Source organism: Chiloscyllium plagiosum, unplaced genomic scaffold, assembly GCF_037043375.1.
Source record: "Chiloscyllium plagiosum isolate Xiang-an unplaced genomic scaffold, Cpla_swu_hap1 HiC_scaffold_35, whole genome shotgun sequence".
Taxonomy (NCBI): domain Eukaryota; kingdom Metazoa; phylum Chordata; class Chondrichthyes; order Orectolobiformes; family Hemiscylliidae; genus Chiloscyllium; species Chiloscyllium plagiosum.
In genome coordinates, this window is record NW_028270173.1 from 62,174,840 (window position 1) to 62,202,381 (window position 27,542).

Genomic DNA, 27,542 nt, shown 5'->3' on the forward strand with positions numbered 1-27,542 from the left:
GTGAGAGGCTAAATCGCAATTATCACTGTTAACCATGCACAAATCATGCTCTTATGAAACAGTAGTGGAATTTGGTTAGACGATTGCGAAGTTCAAACAACGCATGATTAATCTCTGAAAGTTTCAATCTAATGATTGCTTAAACGAATCCGTGAAGTTTGGGATTGGTGATTGTTTCTCTAATGGAAGGAGAAACGAATGGCGTACATGACCGATCAAATAGGTAATAAAGGAACATGGCCTCAAATGTTAATAACAATTTCAAATGAGGATATAAGAATGGTGGAAGATTTATCGAACACAAAACAAAGTGTAAACTGATAACGTAAAATGGAATTTGAAGACATTACCAGTGCTCCAATACGAAGCAAGAACCAAAGATTCATACTAATCATGCCGTTGTATGTGTTGCATTAATTGTTACTAAATTTTATTTCACCATGCTTTGTGACTTCCGTATATCTGGATCAAAATGCAAATTATCTTCTCGCGGAAATTACTTCCAAACACAGTCCACAAATTATCCAACACAGATCAGTTTTGAACTCCATTGATATCCTCTCGGCGCACATTTGGGCTTGTGGCTCTAATTCTATGAGTTAGATGAGTGCGTTCCAGAAGTTTAAGTTGCAAGTTGGTGCAAACCGAGTTTTGATAGCACTATGTAAGACCCTTTAAAAGTTGCTTCAACGAGGCTGTTCACAGATAATGGGACACGTGGCCCGTTGGAGTCTTTCAGAAGTGTGGTAACAGCAGTTTGGATTCAGCATGTTCCTTTTAGTGTGATGGGCAAGGGCTCGCAGAAGGAGAGATCACATATTAAGTCATAGAGCTGTGCAGAATGGAAACAGACCCTTCTGTGTAATTCGCCCATACCGACCAGATACCCTAAATTAATCTAGTATCATTTGCTAGCATTTGACCCATATCCGACTGAACCTTACCTATTCATAAACCCATCCAAATGCTTGTCAAATGTTGTAACTGCACTGGCCTCCACCATTTTCTCTGGCAGGTCACTCCATACAAGCACCACCATCTGCGTGAAAACGTTGTCCTAAAGTTCCCTTTAACTCTTTTCCGTCTCACCTTAAACATATTTCCTTTAGTTTTGAATTCCCACATGTTGGGGAAAAGACCTTGACTATCTCCTGTGTCCATGTCCCTCATGATTTTATAAGCCTCCATTATGTCACCCCTCAGCCACTGATGCTTCAGGCTAAGATAAATAGCCAACATCTAGAGTAGGGGAGGATAAAACTGGAGGGCAAGGTGAAAGAGGAAAGATCTAAAAGGGACCTGTGTGCTAATGTTTTCGCACAGAGGGTGGTGCTTATATGAAACGCACTGCAAGGCAAGTGGTAGAGGCGAGTATAATTACAGCATTCAAAAGACATTTGGGCGGGTATATGAACAGAAACGTTCACAGGAATGTCGTCGAATGGTGGGCAAATGGGATTATTTCAGTTTTGGAAACTGGTCAGCATGGACGAGCTATCCTGAAGGGCATGTTTCTGTACTGTGTGGTTCTACGACTGTTTGACTCTAACTGGACAATTAGGTAACCAAATGTATCCTTCCCTCGTTTTCCACTTCTCTTTCGATCTTAGCATAAGAATAAGTTAGAGGCAAAGTGATTGAAGAAATCTTTCCATTAAATGAATTTAGGTCGAGAACAAAGGTGAACTTTTAAAATATATCTATGGAATTAGCTTGAGCAGAATGGCACAGGTGATGTAAACTAGTAAACTTCTTCCAATATGTCTCATTATTTGTTTGGAATTGTAGAAATTTGCTGCAGTATTAATGCTTGGTGACAACATGAAAACACTAATATATTGTAATGGTAAAGAATGGTAGACTTCTCTCAATACCACGTTACAACTGGAAAGACAACTGTGATTTCGTTAAAACAAACCTACAAATCTCAGTTTTGCATTTCTGATTTAAATCCAGCATTAACGTCTGTTGTTGGAAAGATTTTCCAAATTTCTACAAACTCGATTCGACCTTTATCTCTGAATCTCACTCCGAAATGTCTGCCACGAAGATTTTGAATTATAATGGCTAACCTATGTTCCTTTGTGAACGAAAATAATTTTTCTGATCCATCTTATCTGTTGGCCTACACAACCACTGGACTTGCTCTCAGCCGTCTAAATTCCTGAAAAATTAATCACTGGGAATTAAATTAATTTTCCTGGGAATACCACAATCTGGCATGTTCCCATCCAAACCGTTCACCATCCTGATTTAGAAATATTTCGCCGTTCCTTCGCTGTCGCTGAGTCAACAACCAGGATTTATTTCTGCACGACATTGTGATAGCGCATCCACTGCAGCGGTTCAATAAAACAATTTATAATCACCTTCTGAAGAGTAATTCGAGACGGGCAATAAATGTCAACTCAGCCAGTGACAGCCAAGTCCCATGTCCTGTGCTTTTTCAAAAAAAAATACTTGACATTGTAAGAAACAAATTTAATAATAGACGAGACCAACAAATCTGGAAACAACATAATTTATTACGAACTTGCAAGCAAGGGCTGCAACTGCACAAAGCAATTGAGCGAATTAGACTTGGGTTAATTTACAATTATACATTTGAGCTGAGTGAGGTCACCTCTCCAGACTCCTAATTACCCAATCTATCTTACTAGGCTATACAACTGCTCATTTTCGCTCCACCCTGTTACTTCCCCTTCCCCATGTTGGCAACCTTCCTTCCTGTTAGTGCTGACATTCACATTATTTTGTCAAGATGTAGTTTAACATTTTGTATCAATACTGCGGTACATTCCATTCTCTGTGCACTTCATCAATTTTGTATCATTTTTGTACTGCTCAGGTATTTTAGTTATCTCAGTGTTTTTGCTGAAAACTTATTTTAAAAGAGTTAACGTGCTTATATTATATTCCAGAATTATTATTTAATTAACCCATAATTAAAAGTAAAGATACACTTCCCTAAGTACCTGAAGAGTCAATAGTTTTTCTGCTGGACCCCTTTTCTTCATTTTTTTTATATATCTGCAAAAAACAATTGTTACACATCGTACACTTCCTTTTTGGTAAGCGGTATTACTGGGCTGGGGATCCCAGATTTGCCATGGTGTGGGATCTCTGCACAGACCCAACAACTAGTAAGTCCCTTTTGTTCAGCATAATTTAGTAAAGTTATTTCTCCCGTTTCCTCGAATAGTTAGTATTACTATTGTTATAATACTATACCAATACCCACCCATTTCTCACCACTATCTACCTTCCTATCTTAATCTTGTTAGGCGCCAGGGAGAGGTGAGTCCACGCAACCCTTACAATCAATAAAATATATCTCATCAAACATTAAAATAGTCTTTTATCTTAGTTAATTCCCTTTCTCAGCTTAAATTTCAGAGGGTTGTCTGTAGGATGAGCGTGCCACTCCACCGATGGGGTGTTCACAGGACCTTTGACGCCAGTGTGATGACTCCACCCTTTCTCAGCAGTCCGGATAACTGTCTCAGTAGTCAGGAGAGTTAGGAATAGTCCCTCACAGCTCGGGTGGAGTTTGGTATCTTTCCAGTTCTTGATCAGGACCCAATCACCCGGTTGTCGAACTCAAGTGGAGGAATTAGATTAGATTAGATTAGATTACTTACAGTGTGGAAACAGGCCCTTCGGACCAACAAGTCCACACCGCCCCGCCGAAGCGCAACCCACCCATACCCCGACGTTTACCCCTTACCTAACACTACGGACAATTTAGCATGGCCAATTCACCTGGCCTGCACATCTTTGGACTGTTGGAGGAAACCAGAGTACCCGGAGGAAACCCACGCAGACACGGGGAGAACGTGCAAACTCCACACAGTTAGTCGCCTGAGGCTGGAATTGAACCCGGGTCTCTGGCGCTGTGAAGCAGCAGTGCTAACCACTGTGCCACCGTGCCGCCCATCTGGGTCAACAGACCCTTCTTCCTAAGGACAGACAAGGAAGGGCCTAGCGCCACGTATAGTTCTTTAAAAACTTATCATTGAATTCTACAGTTGGTAATTCCCCTCTTCCACCCAAGAAAGGTAATCCAAACATCATCTTATAAGGAGAGAAGCCTATATCATGTCTAGGTTGATTCATTAGTTCCTCCCGCCCAGAGGAGGGTGGGTGCCAAGGGGTGTGGAATTCCCAAGGGATCTCTAATCCTGCCATTACTCCTTGTAAAATCTTGGGAGTAAAATGGCTACCTTGGTCTGAATCTATACTTTTCACTATTCCATATCATGGGATGATATGTTCAAGGAGGGTTTTCACGACTCGTTTTGAGGTGGCTAATGACATTGGGAAAGCTTCCACCCACCCGGTTAAGTGGTCTACTAGGACCAACAGGTACTTCTGTTTTCCCACTGGGGGTATTTCGGTGTAATCCATCTGTATACTTTGGAAGGGTCTCACTCCTGGGTTCCTTCCTTCTTTGAGCCCTTCCCTTATTATTTTATACATACTTAGAATCAGTGTAAATTGTCCCATCCCTATTCTCTAAGTGTTTTAAAGTTTGATTTAATGCGTACAATTCACAGGTCTGGGCCTGTGTTTGGCAGCCAGTCTACCTCCACTGTTTGGTTTTTGTTACCGTCCACTACTGCATATCTATTGTGTCTTTTTCCTTCCACTACTCTTGATGATCCACCTATAAACAATCTATCTCCGTCATGTAAAGGTAAATCTCTCAGGTCCTATCTAATTTTGGTTTGATACTCTGTGATATCTAAACAGTCATGTTCTAATTCTCGTTTGTCTAGAGGTTCTCACTTCCATAAGAAGGTAGCTGGGTTTAGACAGGTGTCTGTTGCTAACACCAGGTCATCTTCTTCCATTAGGATGGCCTCGTCAACCATCTCCCTGCCTTTTGGTTTAACACAGTTCTGACTTGATGGGGGGTACTAACTACTATAAGGCTGCTCCATCTGTTGTCTTTGCAGCTCCTAAAACTTTTAGTCCCTTTTCTCCCTTTGCAGTAAACAACGGGGCACCCTGAAGATCTGAAATTGTAGGTATTAGGGAGTATATCACTGCTCCTTGTGGATTCAGGGTCGCCTCATCGGCCAGTCTACTTCCCCTTACTTCCGGTCATTCCCCTTCTGATGTCCGTTTACGTGAACTATCGCTATTGCTCTAGGGAGTAATAGGGAATCCGGCACTTGTTTTATCAATTCCTCATGTGTTAGTTCTTTTCCTCTGCTATTTATCAGTCCTCTTTTTTGCCAATTTTTTTTTTCGAAGGTATGTGCACTCCAAACGCCTATTTGGAGTCTGTACATATTGTTCCTTTTTTGTTTTCTAAGGTTCTGAGAGCTCTTTCCAGGGCATAGAATTCACAAGTTTGGGCTGATCAGCCGTTAGGCAGTCTTTCAGCCTCGATAATGCTTCCCTCTATCCCGTCTACTATAGCATATCCATTATGCCTTTTGCCCTCAATCAGCCGGGAGGACCCGTCGATAAACAACTGAGCTCTGCATGCAACGGTACGTCTCTTAAGTTCATTCGCACTTTAGTCTGATATTCAGTAATATCAAGGCAGTCATATTCTGGATTGCCAAGGGCCACCCCCCTCTCTCCGAAATAGAAATGCAGCTGGATTCAAGCAACTGTCTGTGACTAACACAAGGTTGTCCTGCTCTATTAAGATTGTCTCATATTTCAAGATCCTAGAGTCCAGCCATTGTCCTGCTTTCTGATTTAGTATAGTCCGTACCTGATGTGGGGTGCTGACTATAAAGGCTCCCCCAAAAATAAGTTTCCGACTCTCTTCTACCAATAAGACTGCTGCTGCCACTGCCTACACACACTCTGGTCAGTCATGTAGCTTTTCCATTCTTTAATTAACAATGAAATAATGCAGTTCATGTTTTTAATTAACCATGAATCAATATGACAGGTCACTGAGAATGTGTGAAGGAATCCTGCCAATTAATATTGATTCAGGCTAACACAATTGATTTATTATAAATATTAATTATTAATTATATATATAATATATAATTCAGGGTGGAAACGCAACAAATGACTAAAACATTTTAAAGACTATAATCGCGCAGTTCCATTTATTTATTAGTCACTTGTGACTTCTAATTCTGTTTCTGTAATTGTTTTGCTCGAGCACATTCATTTTTAAGAACCTCAACAGATTCCATAGCACCATTTGTGGTTAATTCAATCCCCAATTTGGTGGCAATGTCTCGTCATGAGCGCAAAACTGATTCTTCGTACCTCTCATCACAAAACTGTTGCCATAATCCAATTAACTTTTTCGTTGCCACTCCCTTGGGCTTAAAATTTAAGGATGACCTTGCTGCCCCCATATCGACTCGGAAAACTACGTCCTCTTTGTAAGGTCGCACCTTTAAATTTATCAAGGGTTCCTAATGGGTCCCCGGGGGCAGGAACGCCTGACACCCATATTTGCCATCAAGGTTCATAAACGGCACTGCCTTTACTTCCTTTTTCGGATCAGGACACTTTCTCTTAAAGTGACCTGTCTTTCCACAGTAATAATGTCCCGCCTGTGGGGATTTCCACTTTGATCCTTGTTCCTGTCCACCAGACCCCTTAACATCTCCTCCCCGCCCTCTTCTCCTCCCTTTATTTTCAACATACTACTCGCCAGAATTCCGGTTTCCTTCTTCTTTTAGTTTTGGCCTTTTCTTTCTGCTTCTCATGTTACGTTGCCAGATCAATTGCTGAGGCGATTTAACCAACTGAACAGCTTTAGGGCAACCTGATGGCCATTCCTCATCACCTAATGTTTTGTTTAGACCTTGATTTTTTAAAGAAATATTGCTGCCTCACAGGGCTAGAGACCCGGGTTCAATTCCCGCCTCAGGCGACTCACTGTGTGGAGTTTGCACGTTCTCTCCGTGTCTGCATGGGTTTCCTCCGGGTGCTCCGGTTTCCTCCTACAGTCCAAAGATGTGCAGGTCAGGTGAATTGACCATGCTAAATTGCCCGGAGTGTTAGGTAAGGGGTAATTGTAGGGATATGGGTGGGTTGCGCTTCTGCGGGTCGGTGTGGACTTGTTGGGCCGAAGGGCCTGTTTCCACACTGTAATGTAATCTAATCTCAAATATCAATTTTTGCGTGTAAAATGTATACAGCTCTATAATTACCTGGTTTTAGTCCCTTGATCCAAAATTAGTTTTCTGAGGTAGTCCTGACCAGTCATTTCTCAATTACAATGCTATAGGTCGGTTTTAAAAAAACTTCGAAAGCATGAATAATGGCCGAATCCAAGGTCACCGATTTTAACCATAGGATTTTTTTTTTTGATTTATTACAATCTAATGTTGAAATGAGACTTCAACTGTCCTCCACAAATCGCTTTTTATGTAAGGATAAAAGAGATTAGTTAGAAACTAATAGTAAGGTAGTCATGACCTGTAAAAAGAGCAGGATTTATTTCATAGTCTTGCAAAATCCTTAACCTTAAAAGAAATCATGTTAAAATTTCAGTAATAGAAATCAGATTCAAAACAGTCCCGGATCTCAAGATTCAGGGAACATTCAATCACCAACAAACAAATGTGCATTCAGACTGAATCACAAAGGGTTAAACTTTCTACGAGCTGTACAGCTCTTCTCTCTCTCAATACACACACACACGCACACTGAGACACTGTAATTCACAGACACTTTGAGCTTCCTACAATGAGTCCTCTAGGTTTTGAATATTTTTTCTGGATGTCTGGCTGTAAGTTAGTCACGAAGTGTACCCGCAGTAGCCCTTCAGCTACTAGTCCTTTCTTTGTATAATTTTAATTAACCTCTCTGAGGTTCGGGGTTACCTTCTTCCACACCCACTTCAGGGTCCTGATCTGGGTGTGGGGGTTTCCCCTCTTAACAACCGGTCTAAGGCTGGGTGATCGAATCAGTTAGACACTTTACTTGTTAGATTAATCTAGCCAAATTAAAGACATTTATTCTCTATTTGTTAAGTTGCCAACTCCCCCGTACTTCTCGTACGGACCCGACCACCAAGATAATACTTTAAGATCAATTTTCATATCTTAGTCTGTGCACAAAAGTTACCTGGTCGAATGAGTGCCCCGTCCCGCGGCAATACCAGACAGCAAAAACCGTTGTCAATCTTGGTTGCCCGAAATTTACCTTTATCTGGGTCTTATGTACACAAGAGTAACCCGACCGAACCACCACGTCTTAGCGCCCTTCGCACCGCGGCGAAACAGCAAGTACTGCTGCAAATCCCGGCCTCCCGCGAATGCGGGTCTTAAGTTCATAGGACTTACCCGACCAACCCGCCGTGTCTCAGTTCACCTTGTCCGTGGCAAAGACTAACAAGAAATGTCGCTGCAAATCTAGATCAGTCTTGTGTACATAAGAGTTACCCGACAAACCACCACGTCTTAGCGCACCTAGAACCACGGCGAAACAGCAAGTACTGCTGCAAATCCCGGCCCGCCCGCGAAGTCCGTCAGAGTTACTCGACCAACCCGCCGTGTCTCAGTGCGCCTCGCTCGTGGCAAAGACTGGCAACAAAACAAAACCCGCTGCCTACCCCGGTCGCCCTGATAAGGCTTATTTAAGACCTTTTTCTTACCCGGGTCTTGTGCACAAGAGTTACCCGACCGAACCCGCCGTGTCGCGTCTGCCCGTCTTATTTCCAGGGTCCCTCAGTCCGGATCTCGCTCGTCCGAGCCGCCGTGGTAATGGGGGAAACGAGATATCGCCGAAATCGGCGAGGTGCACCTTCTCCGATTTTTCCGAAATTACCGAGCGACCGGAGCTTGGGATCCCAGGAAGAGCACCCAAATCTGTAAGAAACAAACTCAATAAAATTTTAGACGAGACCAACAAATCTGGAAACAAGTCAATTTATTACGAACTTGCAAGCAAGGGCTGCAACTGCACAAAGCAATTGAGCGAATTAGACTTGGGTTAGTTTACAATTAAAGATTTGAGCTGAGTGAGGTCACCTCTCCAGACTTGTAATTACCCAATCTCTCTTACTAGGCTATACAACTGCCCATTTTCGTTCCACCCCTGTTACTTCCCCTTCCCCATGTTGGCAACCTTCCTCCCTGTTAGTGCTGACATTCACATTATTTTGTCAAGATATAGTTTAACATTTTGTATCAATACTGCTGGTATATTCCATTCTCTGTACACTTCATCAATTTTGTGCCATTTTTGTACAGCCCAGGCATTTTAGCTATCTCAGCTTTTTTGCTGAAAACTTATTTTAAAAGAGTTAACTTGCTTATATCATACTCCAGAATTAGTATTTAATTAATCATAATTAAAGGTAAATATAAACTTCCCTAAGTACTTGCAGAGTCAATAGTTTTTTTGCTGGACCCCTTTTCTCCATTTGTTTTATATCTGCAAAATCGACACTTTTTTTCCATTTCTAACAACATGAATGCCTTACATGCACAGTTCTCTGGTCACTGTATTAACATAAATTTGAATACTCCAAGCAACTTTTTTCAGGCTTTGTTTCATCTATAGAAATCCTAGTTATTTATGCTAGTTACTTATGACCAGCTTAAAAGTTTCAAGGTGTTTAATCACATTATCCATTATTCCAGAGGATACACTTTTTTCTCCAGAACTAGTCGTTCACCTCATCCTGTGCAGCCTTACGACAGCATCATAGGCACTTTGTAATCAAAAAGAATGACTCCTAATGAACGAAGTTAGGAAAATTATAGTTTGTACATTTAAAATGTCTTGACCAATCTATTTTAAATTGTTTGAATTGAGAACATCTCGTCTTGGGAATATATCACGTTTTGAGCAAGCAATTTCCCAATTACATACATACCTCTTCATGCTGTCAAACTTTGGTGAACATAAGTGGGAGCATATCATATGACCTGTCTCATCTTTGGAAGCGCTGTGAAGAATTAACGTGGCTGTCTTCCCTCCCATTCCCCGAAGTCATGAATTTTACTCTTCAGATAATGATCAAATTCCTTATTGAACTTCTCTCCATCGCATTCAGACACTGTCTTCTAATTCATAGCGAAAGAACAGTTAAACCTTTGCTACCATATGATCCCTCCTTCCTTATCAATCTTACATTCATTCATTTCACAAAAGAGAATAGACTTGTTTTAAATATATGCAATATTTTAAAATTCACGCTCTTTTTCAAAACTTACACAAACCTTTCTGTCAACTACGCTCCTAACCTTCAGTGTCAAAATAAGGAAACACCATCTTCTCCAATCTACCCCTACCTAATATCCATGTCAAAGAATCAATTCTCCTGAATCTTTTCTAACATTATTTAGAGTTTTTGTATCGTTCCTAGAATGTGATGCCCAGACCTGGACACAATTAACGTGAAACAACAAGACTGTTGTAAAACTCCCATTTGATTCTGAGATGTCCTTGTAGAAGAACATACGAAAAAAAAGGGGTCTTGGGTCGGCCATTCGTCCGATCAAACATGTCGCTTTATTTCGTAACACGATGCTTGATCTATTTTCGGCCTCAGATACTCTTTTACGTCAGCTCCTGGTAGCATTCAACTCAGAAATCCTTCAAACGTCTATCGACTTCTGTTGTAGCAAGTCTTAGGGAAATGATAATCGGGAGACAGTAGCGCTGGAGACACATAGCAATTTTATTTATGTATTCCCCCGGTGCAATACAAGGAGAGGCAAACATTTTCCTTGAATCTGTCCTTGACGTGAGAATTCAATTACCCACTTAATCTGAAATTCAGATCAGAAGAAGGTGAATATAACTCTACTTTTAACTGCATGAAGATTTTATTCATTTTTATTGTAATTCTGACAGGGCAGCACATATTCTGTGTACCATTGGTTAAGTAGTTCGGGGTTATTTAAGTATGATTGGTGTTCTAAGACATCATCCGATTAGTAATGTTATTGCTCTGATCTGAATGGTCTCCTTTTGTTCTGTGGGAAACAGGACTTTCCATGGTTGCTTTTGACATTTTATCTCGCAAATAGGACAGTTATGGGAGACTGCTTGTAATTGATTTGCACCTTTCTTTCTAATATTTCAGGGATTAATATGTATCTTTCTATAACACTGCGGAATATATATCGATGATTATCTTGAAGAATCTTAACGAAAAATTGTGTATATTATTATAACTGATTGATTAGAAAATAACTGAAAAATAACTAATTGATATGGAATATTCATATCTTTAAAGTAGCAAAGAATGTTGCAAATCTAATTTTACTGATGGGACAGTTTGCTATGTGCTCCGTGCTGAGAACATATTAAGCAAGTGTTTCTCACATTTCGTAATTCCCGTTGAACATGTACTACAAAGCTTGTTGGGGCTGTCGTCGGCCATTTTCGCTAGCGTGTCATAGAGCATGGAGCAGCCCTAACAGTCCTGATGTTGGTCCATGGTCAAGTAATGGCATTGTGCCACCACTTAAATTATGAAGGTACTCTTATGTTTGTTTATGTCTTTCCCACCTCTCTGATGGGAGTTTTGATTCAGAAGTGGTCTATATTTGTCAAGTCGTCTTCTTGCATTTCTCCGATTTATCCTTTCAGGCCGCATGTGTGCAAGTACAAAATAATAGCTCATTCAAATGTAGATTATGATAATAATTTTCATAAAATCAATAATCTGTTGTTTAAAAATCTCTTGCCTTCTTTGTTGGCTGGATCTAGTCTTCTCTCGAAACGACAGTGTGTTCGGAAAATTCTTGATGGTTGTCTTTCAATAAATGTAGGGTTGTTGATGTTGTTGTTGAGTTCCTTCTCCCTTTAATAACTACTGAAAGTAACATCAAAACACGGTGACAGCAAAGCAAAACATTTAGAATAATGATAACAAGGATGTTCCCAGGGGCCCCAGTCATCCGTGGCCCAACTCCATCGCTCCGAGTTTGGGGGATGCTAAATCTTGATCACTTCATTATGTTTGCAATCAGCTAAATCTGTACTTTCCTCAGTGTTCTCTGGGGTATATGTGCAACATTCTTTGTCAACAAGTACACAACGTAGCTCCTTTTTCTTCAAGCAGCTAATCAAGGGCCATTCTTTTCTGTGAATCAGTGGTTCGCATGGTGACTGTTTTAACATTAATCTGATCTAGGGCATGAGAAGAGACATTTGCTGCCTGTTCTAGGATAACTACCCAACTGATTAACTGGTTATCTTGGCTATGCTGTACCAGGGTAATAAGGTGACAATGACCCTTTCTATTTCTGTAATGGCACGTTTGTGATTTCTCAGTGAACCTTCCAGAAGCGATGTCATATGGTGTCTGAATGGCACGTGACAGGAAAGCAAAACATTTAGAATAGTGCTAACAAGGATGTTCCCAGGGACCCCAGTCACCCGTGGCCCAACTCCATAGTTCCAAGTTTGGCGGATGCTAAATCTTGATCACTTCATTATGTTTGCAATCAGCTAAATCTGTACTTTCCTCAGAGTTCTCTGGGATACATGTGCAACATTCTTTGTTAACGAGTACACAATGTAGCTCCTTTTTCTTCGAGCAACTAATCAAGGGCCATTCTTTTCTGTGAAGCAATGGGTTGCATGGTGACTGTTTTAACATTAATCTGATCTCAGGCATGAGAATAGTAAATTTGTTGCCTGTTCTAGGATAACTGCCCAACTGATTAACTGGTTATCTTGGCTATGCTGTACCAGGGTAACAAGGTGACAATGACCCTTTCTGTTTCTGTAATGGCACGTTTGTGATTTCTCAGTGAACATTCCAGAAGCGATGTCATATGGCGTCTGAATGGCACTATACTATGTGTTCACACACAAAGTAATTGTCATTTAACGGGATTACATGAGTCTTTATTTCAGAAAGCCAGACATAATTAAACATTCCTGCTGACGTGATGTTTTGAAAATTAAGTTTAGATGCAGACAATGTGACATTAACAGAATGCTACAGCTCTGACCTGCAGACCTACTCCCTGGCTCGGATTTGATAAAAGAAATAGGATCAAACTTTTTTTTATATCCTTGATGTATTGGCAATGGTAACAAATAATATGGATGAGAGGTATTAACTTGGTGTTGGTACCAGCCTTCAAAAGTAGAAAAGTTGTACACTGTTGATCCTCACTTAACTCGGGTACCATTAATGTCTACCCAGTATAACCTGTTCTCCGCAGGAATACTTATCAGTCACGTGAACACCAACCATTAGGGATTCATTTTGGTGAGTGAACCATTCTGTCACTTCAGATCTGAGGAAAGGAATTGATCGCAAAGTGATACCGCCCTTTGAATTAATGGGGATGGTGAACAACCCAGAAACTGGGAACAGTATGTTTGGCATGAGCATAAGACATGTTCTTAAACGTGTTAACGCTGGATGCCCTCTTCGGCATGTGCCCATCGGTTCTCTACATACTTTTAATTGAACAGGATTTCTCCATTACCAAATCATTTTTCATTAATATGCACGCTGCTATTACCTGTTAATATTATCTCATGAAGTCCATCCCATCGTGGAGATAGGGCTCCCTTGCTTAAAATCATTTTTATCAGGACCTTTGTTACTAGAGCTGGCAATCCTGTTTATTCTGGACTTCCGTCATACTCCAAGTCTGTAGCAATTTGCTGATCTAGTGCCTGTCCATAAAGCATGTGCAAATCTTGACAGAGAGGTTTTATGTAATCCCAGAATTGTCCTTTGCTGTTTGTAGGTTCTGCTCCCTCAATGATCAAGCCCTGGGGGAGCATCATTGCCTGTCGAGTCATGGGCTCAAAGGTGTTCGCCCTCGAAGGCGTTGCTCGCTGGGCCATTAAAATGTCTGGGAGGGAAAGCGTCCATCTAACCCATTCTCCTACCATTACCTTAGTCTGGGCATTTTTCAGAGTTTTATTCATTCTCTCTACCATACCTGAGCTTTTTTTGGGTGGTAGGAGATATGATACTTTTGTTTCATTCCGAATGCATGCTTCGTTCAGGTATTTGTATTGGCCTGAACTCAATTCCAGAGGAACTCTCCATCCAGGTAATATTTCTGTGGTAAGTATTCTTTCTACTGTGGTTACTGCACAATCCGTCGTGGGGAAGGCTTCAACCCATCTAGTGAACTAGTAAACCTTGACCAGACAGAATTATATTATTCTCACTTTGTGGGTGGGGTTCTATAAAACCCATTTGGACGTGTTCCCATGGTCCCTGCGGACGGGCTCGTGGCTCAATTGAATTTGAATCTGCTTCTATTCCTTTCCACCACCAGCAAACAGGTATCAGTTATATCATTGTATTCCTTTCTGTAGTGCTAGTCCATGGGAAAACTACATATTGTCGGTTGACAGAATGTGGGAGCTACCACGTTAATTTCCTTCCCAGAGATGTCATCTGCTCCTAACACTGCCCCAACTTTAATCCATTCTGTTTTTATTTTCTTTAAACTAGCTGCTGATTGTAAGCTTAAAATTTTCCATTTGTCATCTTTGGCTTCTTGTTTTTATTTCACAGCTGTTATCGTTATCACTTCCTGTTCTAGCATTGCTTTTGGTGAATTGTCTGCATAATCGTTTCCTGTCTGTTTTGGCGTTTGGATCTTTCTGTGTGCTTTATTTTAGCTACTGCTGCCACTTTTGGTTCAATGTCTGCTTCCACCAATTTCTCGACTTGGGTCTCATGTTAAATCATTGCACCACTCGGGTTAGTACAGCCTCGATTTGCTTATGCCATCATGTAGTCCTGGACCATGGAAAAGCATATCTATCGTCTGTGTAGATTTTAACCCTTTGACCTTCACCTATCTGGAGGGCAGCAGTAAATGCTTTTCGTGCCACTACGTGTGTGGAGTGACATCCATGTATTCTTCCTTAAACCAAAAATTCTCCTATTCATTTTGCTACGGCCCACCCCAACTGAGTCTTACCATTATAATACTTCCGTGCTCCATCTGCAAATATGTATATTCCATCTGGCTCCTCTAATTGCCCTTCCCTAATTCGACCCTGTATCTCATTTTCCTGTTCCATGAGGGGAATACAGCCACTTGTCTCTCCTTCCTGATTCACACAGCTTGCTGAGTCCTCTCTACCACTTCAACGTGCTTACCTCCTGGCTTGACTCACTAACTACCTATAAAACCTTTCAGTCAGCCAACTTCCAATAGCTAAATTATACGATGTAGGGAGTGTAACATCACTTTCCCAGTTGTGTCAAGGGAGATGATATCCTTAATGCCCAGGTAGCACATTTAATGGCGCTAACTGGCAGGCGTTGCCCTTCCTGACCAGGACATAGAGACGTACAGCCATGGAAACAGACTCCATTGTGGTCTCATCAAAGCCCTGCATATTTGTAACTGTGAATGACATTTACTTATACAGCCCTGCAAGTATCCAGAAGACATCATTTGAGTGTTAACGAGCGTCTGACGTCGCTAGCGCTTCAATTCCTTTCCTTTGCATTCTATGTCTCTGTTTATGGCGTCACGTATGATAAGATCTCAGCTGAAGAAATAGTGCTGCTTTTGAATCAGCAATTGGAAGAGTTCCTGAGAATGTCAACAGCACTAAATGTATTGTGGGCGGGATATCCCAATAACTATCAGCTAAAATGGCTTCATATCACACTTACTGACTGTGCTCATTGAAACATGATACACATCTCTGACTGAATGGGCCTCTGATAGATATTAAGGAAACCAACAAAAGGAAACAACCAAATAGACCAGGGATTCAATAATCAATCTCCCGTCTGCAGCTTCTCATGATTTTCTTTTGGCAGGAGTGATAACGTGATCCCAGAGAAAAAGTCCTGCCTTCTCAGGTAAAATAGTATTCATTACGGTGTTTGGCACTAAAGGCATGTGGAAAATCTTAAATATCATAGATTTATAACAGATGTACTGGCTTAACTCATATTTCAAAAGGCATATGTGGACTGGTAACGAAGGCCAATCTTGAAAATTATGTTAACAACACATGTAAAAGTAAAGTAGTATTAACTGTTTTAACGTTTTCTCAACCTTTACTGCCGATGGCAACGATCTGTCCTTTATATGCTTTGCAAACTATAGCAATTGTAGGAAATTAACTTTAATTGGTTCATAAACACCCCAAAAAACAGTTGCGGTCAGTCACTATGAACATAACTGTATATGAAGGCTTTATACTCCCATTTGGTTCACTGATATACTTTAGGAAATTAAATTATGTGTGCTGTATTTACACGGTATTGTCATTATATGATTCCAGAATAAGTGCTAATAATTTTCAAAAGCTCTTGAAATAGCCAAAAAAAGTCATTCATTTCCGTGAAATTGCTGGGAATGTCTGTTGACCATGCACCCAACATATGGATAACAGTGGTTCAAGAAGTCTTTTTTTGTGATTGACAAAAAATGTAGATTAAACATATTCTCATTGCTTTAATTACTGAATAAATATTGATAAGCAATTCATGATATACCATGAATGAAAAAAGAAAAGATCTTCTATGGTGACATTTACAGCTCTCCTGAAACTAACACATGGTTTCTACTGTTGTTCAAAACTGCTTAACTAGATTGACAGGACTCCAGTGGTAATACTCAATATTCTCTGTGAAGCAGATCCAGTGCCCTCGTAACATAGTGAAAGAAGATGGGGAACTGTAAGCAGGCTCAATAGAGCTGTGCTCATACAGGCCTCAAGAAGATTGATTATGTTCTGAACGGGGAATAGCTCAAGGCTATGAAGGAATTTGCATTGGGAGGTAAACGTATGCTTTCTTCTTCGATTCTCTGCCGAAAATAGGCTCTTTACTATCATTTGCGAAATTATAGCTCAACTCTGTAAATTTTATTCTGGGAAGGCTCGTAAGCATGACCAATTGTATCACAGAATGCAGAACTAAAGCCGATTGGTCTGATTTACATCCTGTCTATCCAGCTGTATTAAGAACGAAGTACAATTAAATTGTTTCTTCATCTGAAAGAAAAGTTTTGAACCTTGACCAACGAGAAGGGATGGAATAAACAAGGAACAAGTCGACCTCTCGCACTTGCATAGAAATATTCCATCGTGCAGAGTGGGGTGAGGAATGAAGTGCTGGGAGTGATGGAGGAATAAACCATTGTCAAAGTGGAAATGGTCCGAGTGAAATAAAGACAGGGAAGGGGAGTGGAAGATACTTTTGATTGTTGCATTATTTTGCAGGTGGTGGAAGTGGTGGAAAACCTTCCTTCATAGTGATAGCTGTTTGTTTTGCTGTCAAAGGCGCTAGGAATTACTACTGAAATTTGACTGGTTTGGAAGAGAGGCGTTCGTTATCGCTGGAGAAACCGCTCAGATCTGGCTGCATTTTTGGAGAGAAAGCAGAATAAACGTTTCGGGTCCAGTGACCAATCTTAAGAACGGACTGCAGTGAGGAAAGGTGTTCTATATACTATAGGTGTTGCTGGGCGAAGGGGGTGTGTCGGGGTTCAGTAATAAGTGGAGATAGAGTCCAAGGCGAGAGACAACAGTTCAGGATACAAAAGAATGGATAATAGTAGTCTTCAGAGAAAGAAAATCAGAAACAATTAGGACCTTTACTGGATGAAAATGGTTAACTGTGGTGAAAGCATTCATAGAATGACAAGCCCTGATGTGTCGGGGTTCGGGTAAGTCATGGAGGAACGTGTTCAAAATTATTGAACTCGCTGTTGAGTTGTGAAGGCTGCAGGGTTCACAAGTGGAAAATTAAATGCTGTTCTTTCAGTTTGTGCAAAGCTTCACTGAAGCACTGTAGCAAGCCCGAGACAGAGATGTTGACCAGAACCAACCAGAGGATTCTGAGACATCGCTCGTTTCCATTCTGGAATTCGACATTGCCATCAGCATGGATGTGAAAGGCATCATTGAAGAACTTGGCATTAAGGAACAATCAACCACAGACATTACATTACTGTAATATTTCTATCACTCCTGCTTCTTCTAACCAGAACGTGATGAGATGAAGGTCGGCAGTGACAGTTCGAGAGGGTAAAGGAGCACAAGCATTTATAGCTTCTGGAAACTGCTGTTAGTGGGAGCAGGTACGTTTTGAGAAAATGTTATCGGAGGAGAGCGCACCAGTATCTTCAAATCAGTATTAAAATGATTTGACGTTGTCATGATTACTTAAGTGAGATGGGTGAAGCATGGCAGAGAGTTTCAATTCATGGTCTGCTCCTCTTGTTTGATTAGATTACCTGCAGTGTGGGAAAAGACCCTTCAGTCCAACCAGTCCACACTTACCCTCTGAAGAGTAACCCACCCAGAGCCATTGCTCTCTGACTAATGCACCTAACAATATGGGAAATTTACCATAGCCAAATCACCTGGCCTACACATCTTTGGATTGTGGGAGTAAGCCACGCAGACAATACGCAAGGGTCATTCCGACGTCGTCTCAGGCTGGAATCGAATCCATACCCCTGTTGCGGTGAGAGAGCAGTGCTTACCACTGAGCCACCATGCTGCTGTGCTTATGGTGGGAAGCCGAGCACATTTCCATTGCCCACAACCCACATATATGCAAGAAATGTCTCCAGCTGCGTCTCTTGGAAGGTTGAGTTTCAGTGTTGGAGCGAAGTCTGGGGAAATTGTGGAGCATTTGCGAGGCTCAGAGTATCGTGGATAGCAGGAATAGAGAGGTGGTCACGCTGCAGAACCAGTCTCCACAAAGAAGAAGGTAAAGGATGACCACCAAGCAGAACACCATTACCTTCTTCTCTGTGATCATCCATTACCTTCTTCTCTGTGGTCATCCATTACCTTCTTATCTGTGGTAATCAGGCAGTGCAGGAATCTCGCTTTCCCTCTGCAAAACAGATATACCGTTATGGGTACTGTTGAGGCTGGAGGTGTAAAATTGGGAAAGGGGAACCATAATGATGTTAGGCAGGAACTGGAGAATTTTGAATGGAAGCGAATGTTTGAGACTAAGTCCATCCGATGTGTGGGAGTATTTCAAACATCAATTGATCAGAGTTCAGGAGCAGCACATCCTGTGAAAATGAAGGGAAGACATGCAAAGTTAGGTCAATCTTGGATGACCAGCGATACTACGACCTTTGCTGAAAAGAATAAAGAAGCATCCGTAAGGTTAGGAGGATGGGAACTGATGAAACCCATTAAGTATATAAGGATAGTAGGAAAGAATTTAAGCAGGGAATTAGAAGGTCTGAAAGAGTGCAGGATAAGTCGTTGGCAAACAGGATTAAGGAAAGACCCAACGACCTACTCAAGATCTAAGAAAGGAATCTATATGTGTGCCAAAAGAGGCCGGTGAGGTCCCAATTGAATACTTTGTGTCTGTATTCACCAAAGAGATGGAATTCGTGGAGGCTGATCTCAAGGAAGGGAGCATAGAACTATTAAGACAAGTTGCTGCTAAAAAGAAGAAGAAGATACATTTTAGCAAGTATCATGGTAGATGAGAACTCGGGTCCTGATGGGATCTAGCTCAGAATATTGAGGGAGGTAAGAGAACAAACTACTGGAGTGCTGACAAACATCTTTGCATCCTCTTTGGCTGCAGCTGAGATCACAAAGCACTGGAGAACAGCCAACGTTGCCCCATTATTTAAAAGATGTATCAGGGATAATTCAGGAAATTACAAGACTGTGGTCCTTACTTCATTGTTACAGAAATTATTGTCAGGGGCAAGATCCATATGTATTTAGAAGCATTTACAATTGGCAGCATGGTTTTGTGCGAGACAGTTTGTACCTCTTTGGCCAAGCTTTGATCGAGTATTTGTGGAGATGACAAAGATGGTCGACGAGGAAAAAAGATTTGATGCTGTCTGCACTGAGTAAAATCCCATGGCAAACTGATACAGGAGGTAGCATCACATGATAGGAGGGGTGAGTTGGCAAGGTTAATAGAGAATTGGCTTAGTCATAGGAGACAAAAGGTTGTGGTTGAAGGATGCTTCTTGGAATGTAGGGTAGTGACGAGTAGTGTTCCATGGGGATCAGTGCTGAGACCTTTGCTATTCGTGGTCTACACAAATGCTCTGGAGAGAAACGTGACTGTTCGATATAGTAGGCATGCGGAAAATGCAAAGATCGGTGCAGTCATGGGTAGTGAGGAGGATTGCCAGAGGATACAGCAAAATGCAGCTCAGTTGTGAGTTGTCGTTTTTAGTTTGTTATCATTTTTCAGTTAACGTGATAGCTATTATGATCCTGTGAACCGAAGAAAACTGAGAAGGCAGCCCACACTGGAACAAAAACAGTAAATGGTGGAGAATCTCTGTGAGTCGGCAGTACGTGTGCAGAAAAAAAAGAGAGATAACAATTGGAATATAGAGGCTGTTCATCGTTTCTCAAGCAATTTCACTTATTGTTTCGGATTTCTGGCAATAAGCGGCTCTTTGTTTTATTTATTCCTAGCATGTTACTTCCCATTCTCCATTATGTGCATGCGGCTTATCCTCCTACTCGGACCTATTCCATCTGCAATTCGAAAAAAAACTTGCATTTCAACGTAGAATTTGTGCCTGTGTACATGGGGTGGCACCTGCGAAGACAACTTCTTCTAACTGAATTAAATTAAATTTTTAACCAAATTAGATACAAGCCCGAGCATTCGGGTTTACTCAGATATTGGATTGCATCATTTATCTGAAAATGTTGTCAAAGCCGGGTAGTGGGAAGAAACGTAAGCATTTCTCTTATCAATAAATTATGTTCTATCTAACATTTCTAAAGAACATAATTTCAAGGGAGGATATTAAAATTTATAGTACACATGAAGAAAATATTGACTATTTTCAAGAGCTTGTATAAGCGTTAACATAGAGTATACGCCTATTAATGATGATTGAAGTTAATATTCAGTCTTTGTTAAAGCATTAAAATTGGAGATTGACTCAGTCTGATTGTGATACGACCCACCTAAACAAATTATAGTCCAATTGAAAACCAGTCTGCACTCTCACCTAATGTAGTTTAACTGTAATTTTTTTCTAATAACCTCTTTTTATTCTTGTGTATTTTCCAGGTAATTCTAAGTCAAAGGGTTTTGTTTTCTCCACTCAACTATTCCTTTGTATCTCCTATTGTGAGTCAGCTTGGTATTTAACCATAAATATATTTCAAAACTCAAAACGGAAGAGTGATTCATGATCTGAAGTTCTTGAAGTCAATGTTGAGTCCACAGGCTGTAGAGTATCGAAGCAGAAATTGTGGGACTATTGCACCAGCTGATGTTTGGCTTCACTCAGACACAACTGCAAGTCCAGAGGTAAAATGCAGAGATAAACGTAAAATGGTGAGTTGCAATATCAGCTACCAAGAATATCAAGGTCATAATTGCAGATTGAATGGAAGAATTCTGGAAAGTGACTATCCATTCGGTGTGGAGCAGACCACTATTTGAGCAGTGAATACAATTAAACATGTACTTAGAGTCTTAGACAGTGAGGAGAGAGGATGTGAAAGGCAATTGTTGCACATCGTGTGATTCCAAGGGAAGGTGCCATTGAAGAAGGAATGATTCATTCCGAATGACAGAGGAGTACACGAGGACGTCACAATGGGAAACAATAGTAACCAAGCCCATATCCCTTGAAACGCTTCCTATTCATACACCTATCCAGATATCTTTTAAATGCTGTCATTGTACGAGCATCCACCACTTCCTCCGGCAGCTCATTCCATAAACGCACCTGAGGATTTATTAAATTGTTGGACGATGTGAACACCCGGATGTGTGTGGACGTTCCTGAATCTTGAAAATTAGTTTTTCACAGACTGTATAGCTGAATCGCTTCTCCCATATGAAGTATACGGCCTGCTGATAAGTTTATAAATGGTTTATTGCACACCGTGCATATAAATGATTTCTCTCCAGTGCGAATCAGTTTGTGTAGTCGGAGGGTAAAAGACGTTGTGGGTGATCAGCCATGCACCTCTTATGAACGTACCTAACGAAAGTGTTAGATAATTTACAGCTGAAGTATTTCTGTATTGTGAACATTTTGGTGTCTAGAGAGGGTTGTTGAATGAGAAAATGACTTCGAATCACCAAACACTGTGGGAAAACTCTGTTGCACAGTGTTCTCTGCCATGTGGTGAGGACTTTCCAACTTCGACATGGGGTTGCTTGCTGATGCCACTTCCGGTTCATTCTTGATGGCAGCTGTTCTGTCCAGTTTCGCTCCCTTTTCTGGACTTTGCAGCGATTGGATACACTTCAATGGTTTGCTTGACCATTCTAGAAGTTGGTTCAGAGTCAAACCTCTTACTATGGTCTGGAATCACATAGAGGCCAAACCATGTAAGGGAAGAGGCGCAGATTTCCGTTTCGAAAGAGTTAGTGAACCACATGGGTTTTTGCAACAAACACAGCGTTTCCATTAGACGAATTTTAATTCAACATCGTACTCTGCAATAAGGTTCACCTTCACCCACATCCTCAGAACATTAGTCTCGGGATGCTGGATTACTAATCCAGTGAATTACTAATTCTTTGACAGCACCATTGCGCTAGGTTGTCTCTTATTAGCGATGGTCAAAGACGAAATGCTGTGTGGTGGGAATGGTACTTTTCACTTGTCAGCCAAAGCCTCGCATTTTGCAATAAAAAGCTAGGAATCTCAATTTTAGAATTAGCTTTAGGTTCAGTATCTGCACTCGAGTGATTAGATTCTCTGCACTGTGGAAACAGGCCCTGCAGCCTACCCAGATTCATTTCCTTATGAATGATACAACTTAGCATGTTGAATTCACCTGCATATAGTTGGACTGTGGGAGGAAACCGGATAATCTGGTGGAAACCTAAGCCGACACGGGGAGAATGTGCAAACTCCACACAGACAGTCACCCGAGGCTGGATACGAACCTGAAACGCAGGTGCTGTGAGGTAGCAGTCCGAACCACTGATCCACCATGACTGAGAACGCTTCCGATTCTCCCTATCATTTGTCTGACAAAGAAATATCTGACTTCATTGCACTTCGGCCCTTGAGGATCAGGTGACCTTCATTGTGATGTAGGAATGCAGATGGTTCCAATTCTTATGAATGCAGCCAATGGTAACCACTATCATGGTGCTTATACTTGAATATTTACAAGGAGTTATAATAAATTACTGATTATTATGCTTGTCGGCCGACGAGGGGTCAGCGTTCCAGTTTATCTTTCTACTGGTTCCCAGTTCTACCGCTGAACTGATGCTGGTAATCTGTCTCAAGGTGATTGCCATAACGACAATTACCTCCCTCCACAGCAACGTTTGGTCATCCACATTCTATTCTATACTGTTGTGGAACTAGCCCCAATTGTATCCCGTCAAAAAAATCCCAGTAATATCCTGGAGCCCATATAAGAAAGTTCAACCAATCCCATGCACAACACTTTAGTTTGGAATGAGTTAAATCATGAGTCATTCATTCAGTGAATTTTCAATAGCTGAAACCAATGGAAGAGCTAAACTCACTGCTAGGCAACATTTTCAATCGCAAAAACAACACGTGAGGACATATGAAGGAAAGCTGCAGTCTGAAATGATCTGATCCATGTGACGGGAACTACCAATTCAATAGCAATTGAACATTGAATTTTAATTTAATTATTAGTCACGTGTTTACGTGTCTCTTTACTATTGGGACTTTTAAGTTGTAAATTTACATTCCCACTGAGTAGAAAAGATTGCTTCATCAATTTGTTCAAGTAACTGTAATGAATGCCAAGTCATGGTAATTTGTCTGACCTCATTGTCTAAATTGAGCTTCCTTCAAATTAGTGTATATAACAGCTTCAAATCAATGCATCATATCCGTGTTTGAATCGCAACAAGAGGCTAACTCATCACGAGGAAAATGCCACGACCTATAATTCTGCAGGTGGAAGCAATTTATTACCCTATTCTTGCCGCTGTTAGTGTTCCCTGCAAGTCACAACAGTGCATTCTTCCATTTTTTTTGTTTGCTAATAATGATTTTACTGCTGTTTTTGTTAACCATGGTGACTTTTTTTTAGACGTTTAATTTCATGTGTTGGTTATCTACAGTTGCCAGTAGTGGTCCCAAAATTCTGTTGTTCAATTCTTTTTGGGTATAAAATGTTCATTAGCCTTGTTGTATTAGGTTATTTCATTGCAACGCAAACAATTGCAGTCTTCGATCTATCTGTCGCCAATACAATGTAAAATAGCACTTTATTAAATGGATATTCTCATCAACATTTTCGGAAATTTGTTTTCCAAATTTGAAACTGAATGATTTGGCTTTACCTGCAACTTAAATTTTCCAGTGTGTTTTGTGTCATAGTTGTGATAATTTGGAATGAATTTTGAGAAATATTTTCTAGTTGCTTAGACTGAAGACGAATCTTTCACCTGAATGTGAATCGGGAAATTTCATCAAAGCGGAGTTTTGGAGAGAATTAAATCCAACAAGACGTTGAAACAAAGTCATCAGATATTCAATATGAGACATGGCAAAACAGCGATAAACATCGTTGACCACCACTGCAATCTATTAATGCTGATGTACGAGGACAGTTTTGTCTCTTTGATCAGTTTACCCTTTTCTTCCAGTTTATCTTACCTGCTGGGAAAGGCCATGGAATTTTCAAGGGCAATCTTACAGTCCTTAAGTAACTAATTGTATGGTTTTGAATCATATCAAATTTTGAGGCAGTTTTGTTTCTTTTTTCAGTATTTACAGCAGTTTAAACACGAAATTGTTATACGCAAATATTTTTGACTGATTCTTATGTTGTACAAACTTTATAAAAACAAAGTCAACTGAGATTGGTAATCCCAGATGTACAATTTTGAAAAGAGACACTAGCTATCTTACGTAGAGCGCCGGACTGAATGGCAGAGAGGTTCCAGTACAAAGTCGCATAGAAAAATAGTGGATGTTAACAAATTGCAGATTAATGTTTAAAACGAATCATAAAGAAGTTACATTAAATTCTTCATAGAACTAAATATTTGTCTTATATATTTGTTTTATATATTTGATCTCGAGATGAAAGTTTAAAAAAAAGTATAATCCGAGGAGCAAATTACTCAGAGCCTAAAATCTGTGTTGAAAGCAAGAAGTGCTGGAGATCACAGCGAGTCAGGCAACATCCATGGAGGCTTACGTTTCAAGTCTTTATTGGAGCTGGCAGTCATGTAGACTCTATGCGTGAGCTTGCTCTCTCTCTCTCTCTCTCTCTCTTTCTCTCTCTGTCTCTTTCTGTCTCTCTCTCTCTGTCCCTCTCTCTTGCTCCATGAATGTTACCTGGTCCGTTGTGATCGCCAGAGTTTGCTGTTTTCAATGCACAATCCATGATGAGTGATGTGTTTCACTCAACTGTGGCATGTTTAAACACATGCATTGCATATTTTATCATCTGCATTTTTTTGCCACCTTATCGTTTAGTGATCCTTTGATTTACAAACGACTTGCACGCTTATTTTCAGTTTTCTGGAATCACTGCTTCAGTGAACACAATGCTCACTGGAACTGATGGTGCAAAATTAGTGATATTGGATCAACATTTTTCTCGTTTTTCTCGCAACTTTTGACCGAAAATGGTGATGAATTGATCAAAACTGAAAGTAGCTGCCAACCAAACATAATAATCTATTGCTGTGCAAAGCAGGGCGATATTTATTTCTGCGAGCATAAAATCTGGTTGAGAACAATAGCGGTGATCTGAACTGATGGTGCCCATTTTTAGGATGCAGAAAATGAAAGGGAACGAGCTGCTCACATATTAGTACGAGAAGATTCTATTGTATTGTTGTGACCCAGCTATTGGGTATCTTAGCTAAATTTTTGTGCGTACCTCTAAATCACATGGGAGTTGTAAGAATCAATTCATGATAAATATCATTCTTTCTGCATTAGTAGCTCTTTTTGAGATAACATTCTCTGCTTTAAACTGGCTAAAGTGAGTTCTGATTCATTAAAAGCTGGACTGGTACGATTACGTGCCACACAATTGGCCTGAAGCAAAATGAAATTGAGTTGAATGACTGCACCACGAATTTAGTGGCAGTTTATATGCGATTTATTCTCAAATTAATCATCTCCGTGACTTAGTGCCGTTTTATTTTCATTTCTCCTAGGTAATATAATTGCAATTGGGATTCTCTTGCGTGGGAAGTGTGGACTTTCCAAATGCATCACATGTTACCTCGTGTCCATGGCAGTGGCAGATTTACTAGTGGTAATGTTTGACGTAATATTTTATGAGATTAATGACATTTACTTCTCATATTCATTTTTGGACTACACGCCAATTTGTAGCCTTAACAGTGCCCTGCTTTGCACAGCAATAGATTGTTCTGTTTGGGTAACAGTTGCTTTCACTTTTGATCGATTCATCGCCAATTGCTGCCAAACGTTGCGAAACAAATATTGCAATGAAAGAACTGCATCAATAATTATAGCAACTATCTGTGCATTGAGCATTGTAGAAAACATTCCAATTTATTTTGAAAATGAACACTTGGAAATGATCGACAATATAACATGGTTCTGCAATCTAAAATCGAGTCTCTTTAATTTACCTCTCTGGGTAGCATACTTTTTCGTTGACTTTACCCTAACACCATTTGTACCATTTGTACTGATTGCGTTGCTCAATGCTTTCACGATTAAGCATGTTGTGCAGAGTAATAGAGTAAGGAAAAGGCTTCAGAGAAGTGAACGAGAAGATCACAATGATCTTGAGATGGATAACCGGAGGAAATCGATCGTGTTACTGCTCGCCATCTCTGGCTGTTTTATATTGTTGTGGACAATAACATTTGTACATTCTGTGTGCACACAATTCGTAGGCATTCCATTTTTGTCCAGAAATTACCACGATCCATTCGCCATCATGGAACACACTGGATATATGCTTCAGTGTTTGAGTTCGTGCACAAATACGTTTATCTACGCGGTGGCTCAGGTCAAATTCAGAAAGGAATTGATGACCATCATTGAATATCCATTGGTTCTGGCAAAGTTCTTGATTTCGCAAAATGGAAAATCATGTGTGTCTTAATAGTTTTACCAAAATTCTTCCCAAGCTTTTAGTCGTTATTTTAGTCTAAGGCAAAGTCGCAATTATCACAGTTAATTGTGCTCAAATAATGTTTGTAGAAAACAGAAGTGAAATTGAGTAAAGGATTGTTAAATGTAAAAGCAAAGCACAACCAATCAATGAAAATGTCAATCTAATGAAGACAAAGATTAGCAATTCTTTGTCTAATCCAGGGAGAAATATCAAGGAGAACATGACCAATTAAATGCATATTATGTGAACCTGGACTAATATGTTATAAAATTTCTCAAACGGCGATAAAAGACGGAAGACGGAAGGGTCAGACAATACAAGGTGAAAACACAAAATGAACTGTAAAATTTGCTGTAATAAGAAACAAAACCAATTATCCATGCTAATTAACCTTTGTATATATTGCATTAACAGTTAATAAATTTACTTCAACATGTTTTCTGTCATCCTTTTATCTGGATCAAAATGTAGGCCGTACATATACAGAAATGAATTCCAATCTCAACCCAGAAATTATCCAACATAGATCACAAACCAGTTTCTAAATCCATTGATAGTCTAGTGTCCATTTGGACTTGTGACTC

General features: G+C 40.3%; 1 protein-coding gene across 1 annotated transcript; it reads left to right on the plus strand.

Annotated features, from left to right (window-relative positions):
* Window positions 1-198: 198 nt before the first annotated feature.
* On the plus strand, window positions 199-26,946 carry LOC148141049 (uncharacterized). Its single transcript, XM_087979063.1, has 6 exons — window positions 199-223; window positions 8,373-8,927; window positions 13,204-13,284; window positions 15,322-15,512; window positions 20,521-20,608; window positions 26,021-26,946. The coding sequence occupies exons 1-6, from the start codon at window positions 199-201 to the stop codon at window positions 26,944-26,946; spliced, it is 1,866 nt and encodes a 621-aa protein (XP_087835189.1).
* Window positions 26,947-27,542: the final 596 nt, after the last annotated feature.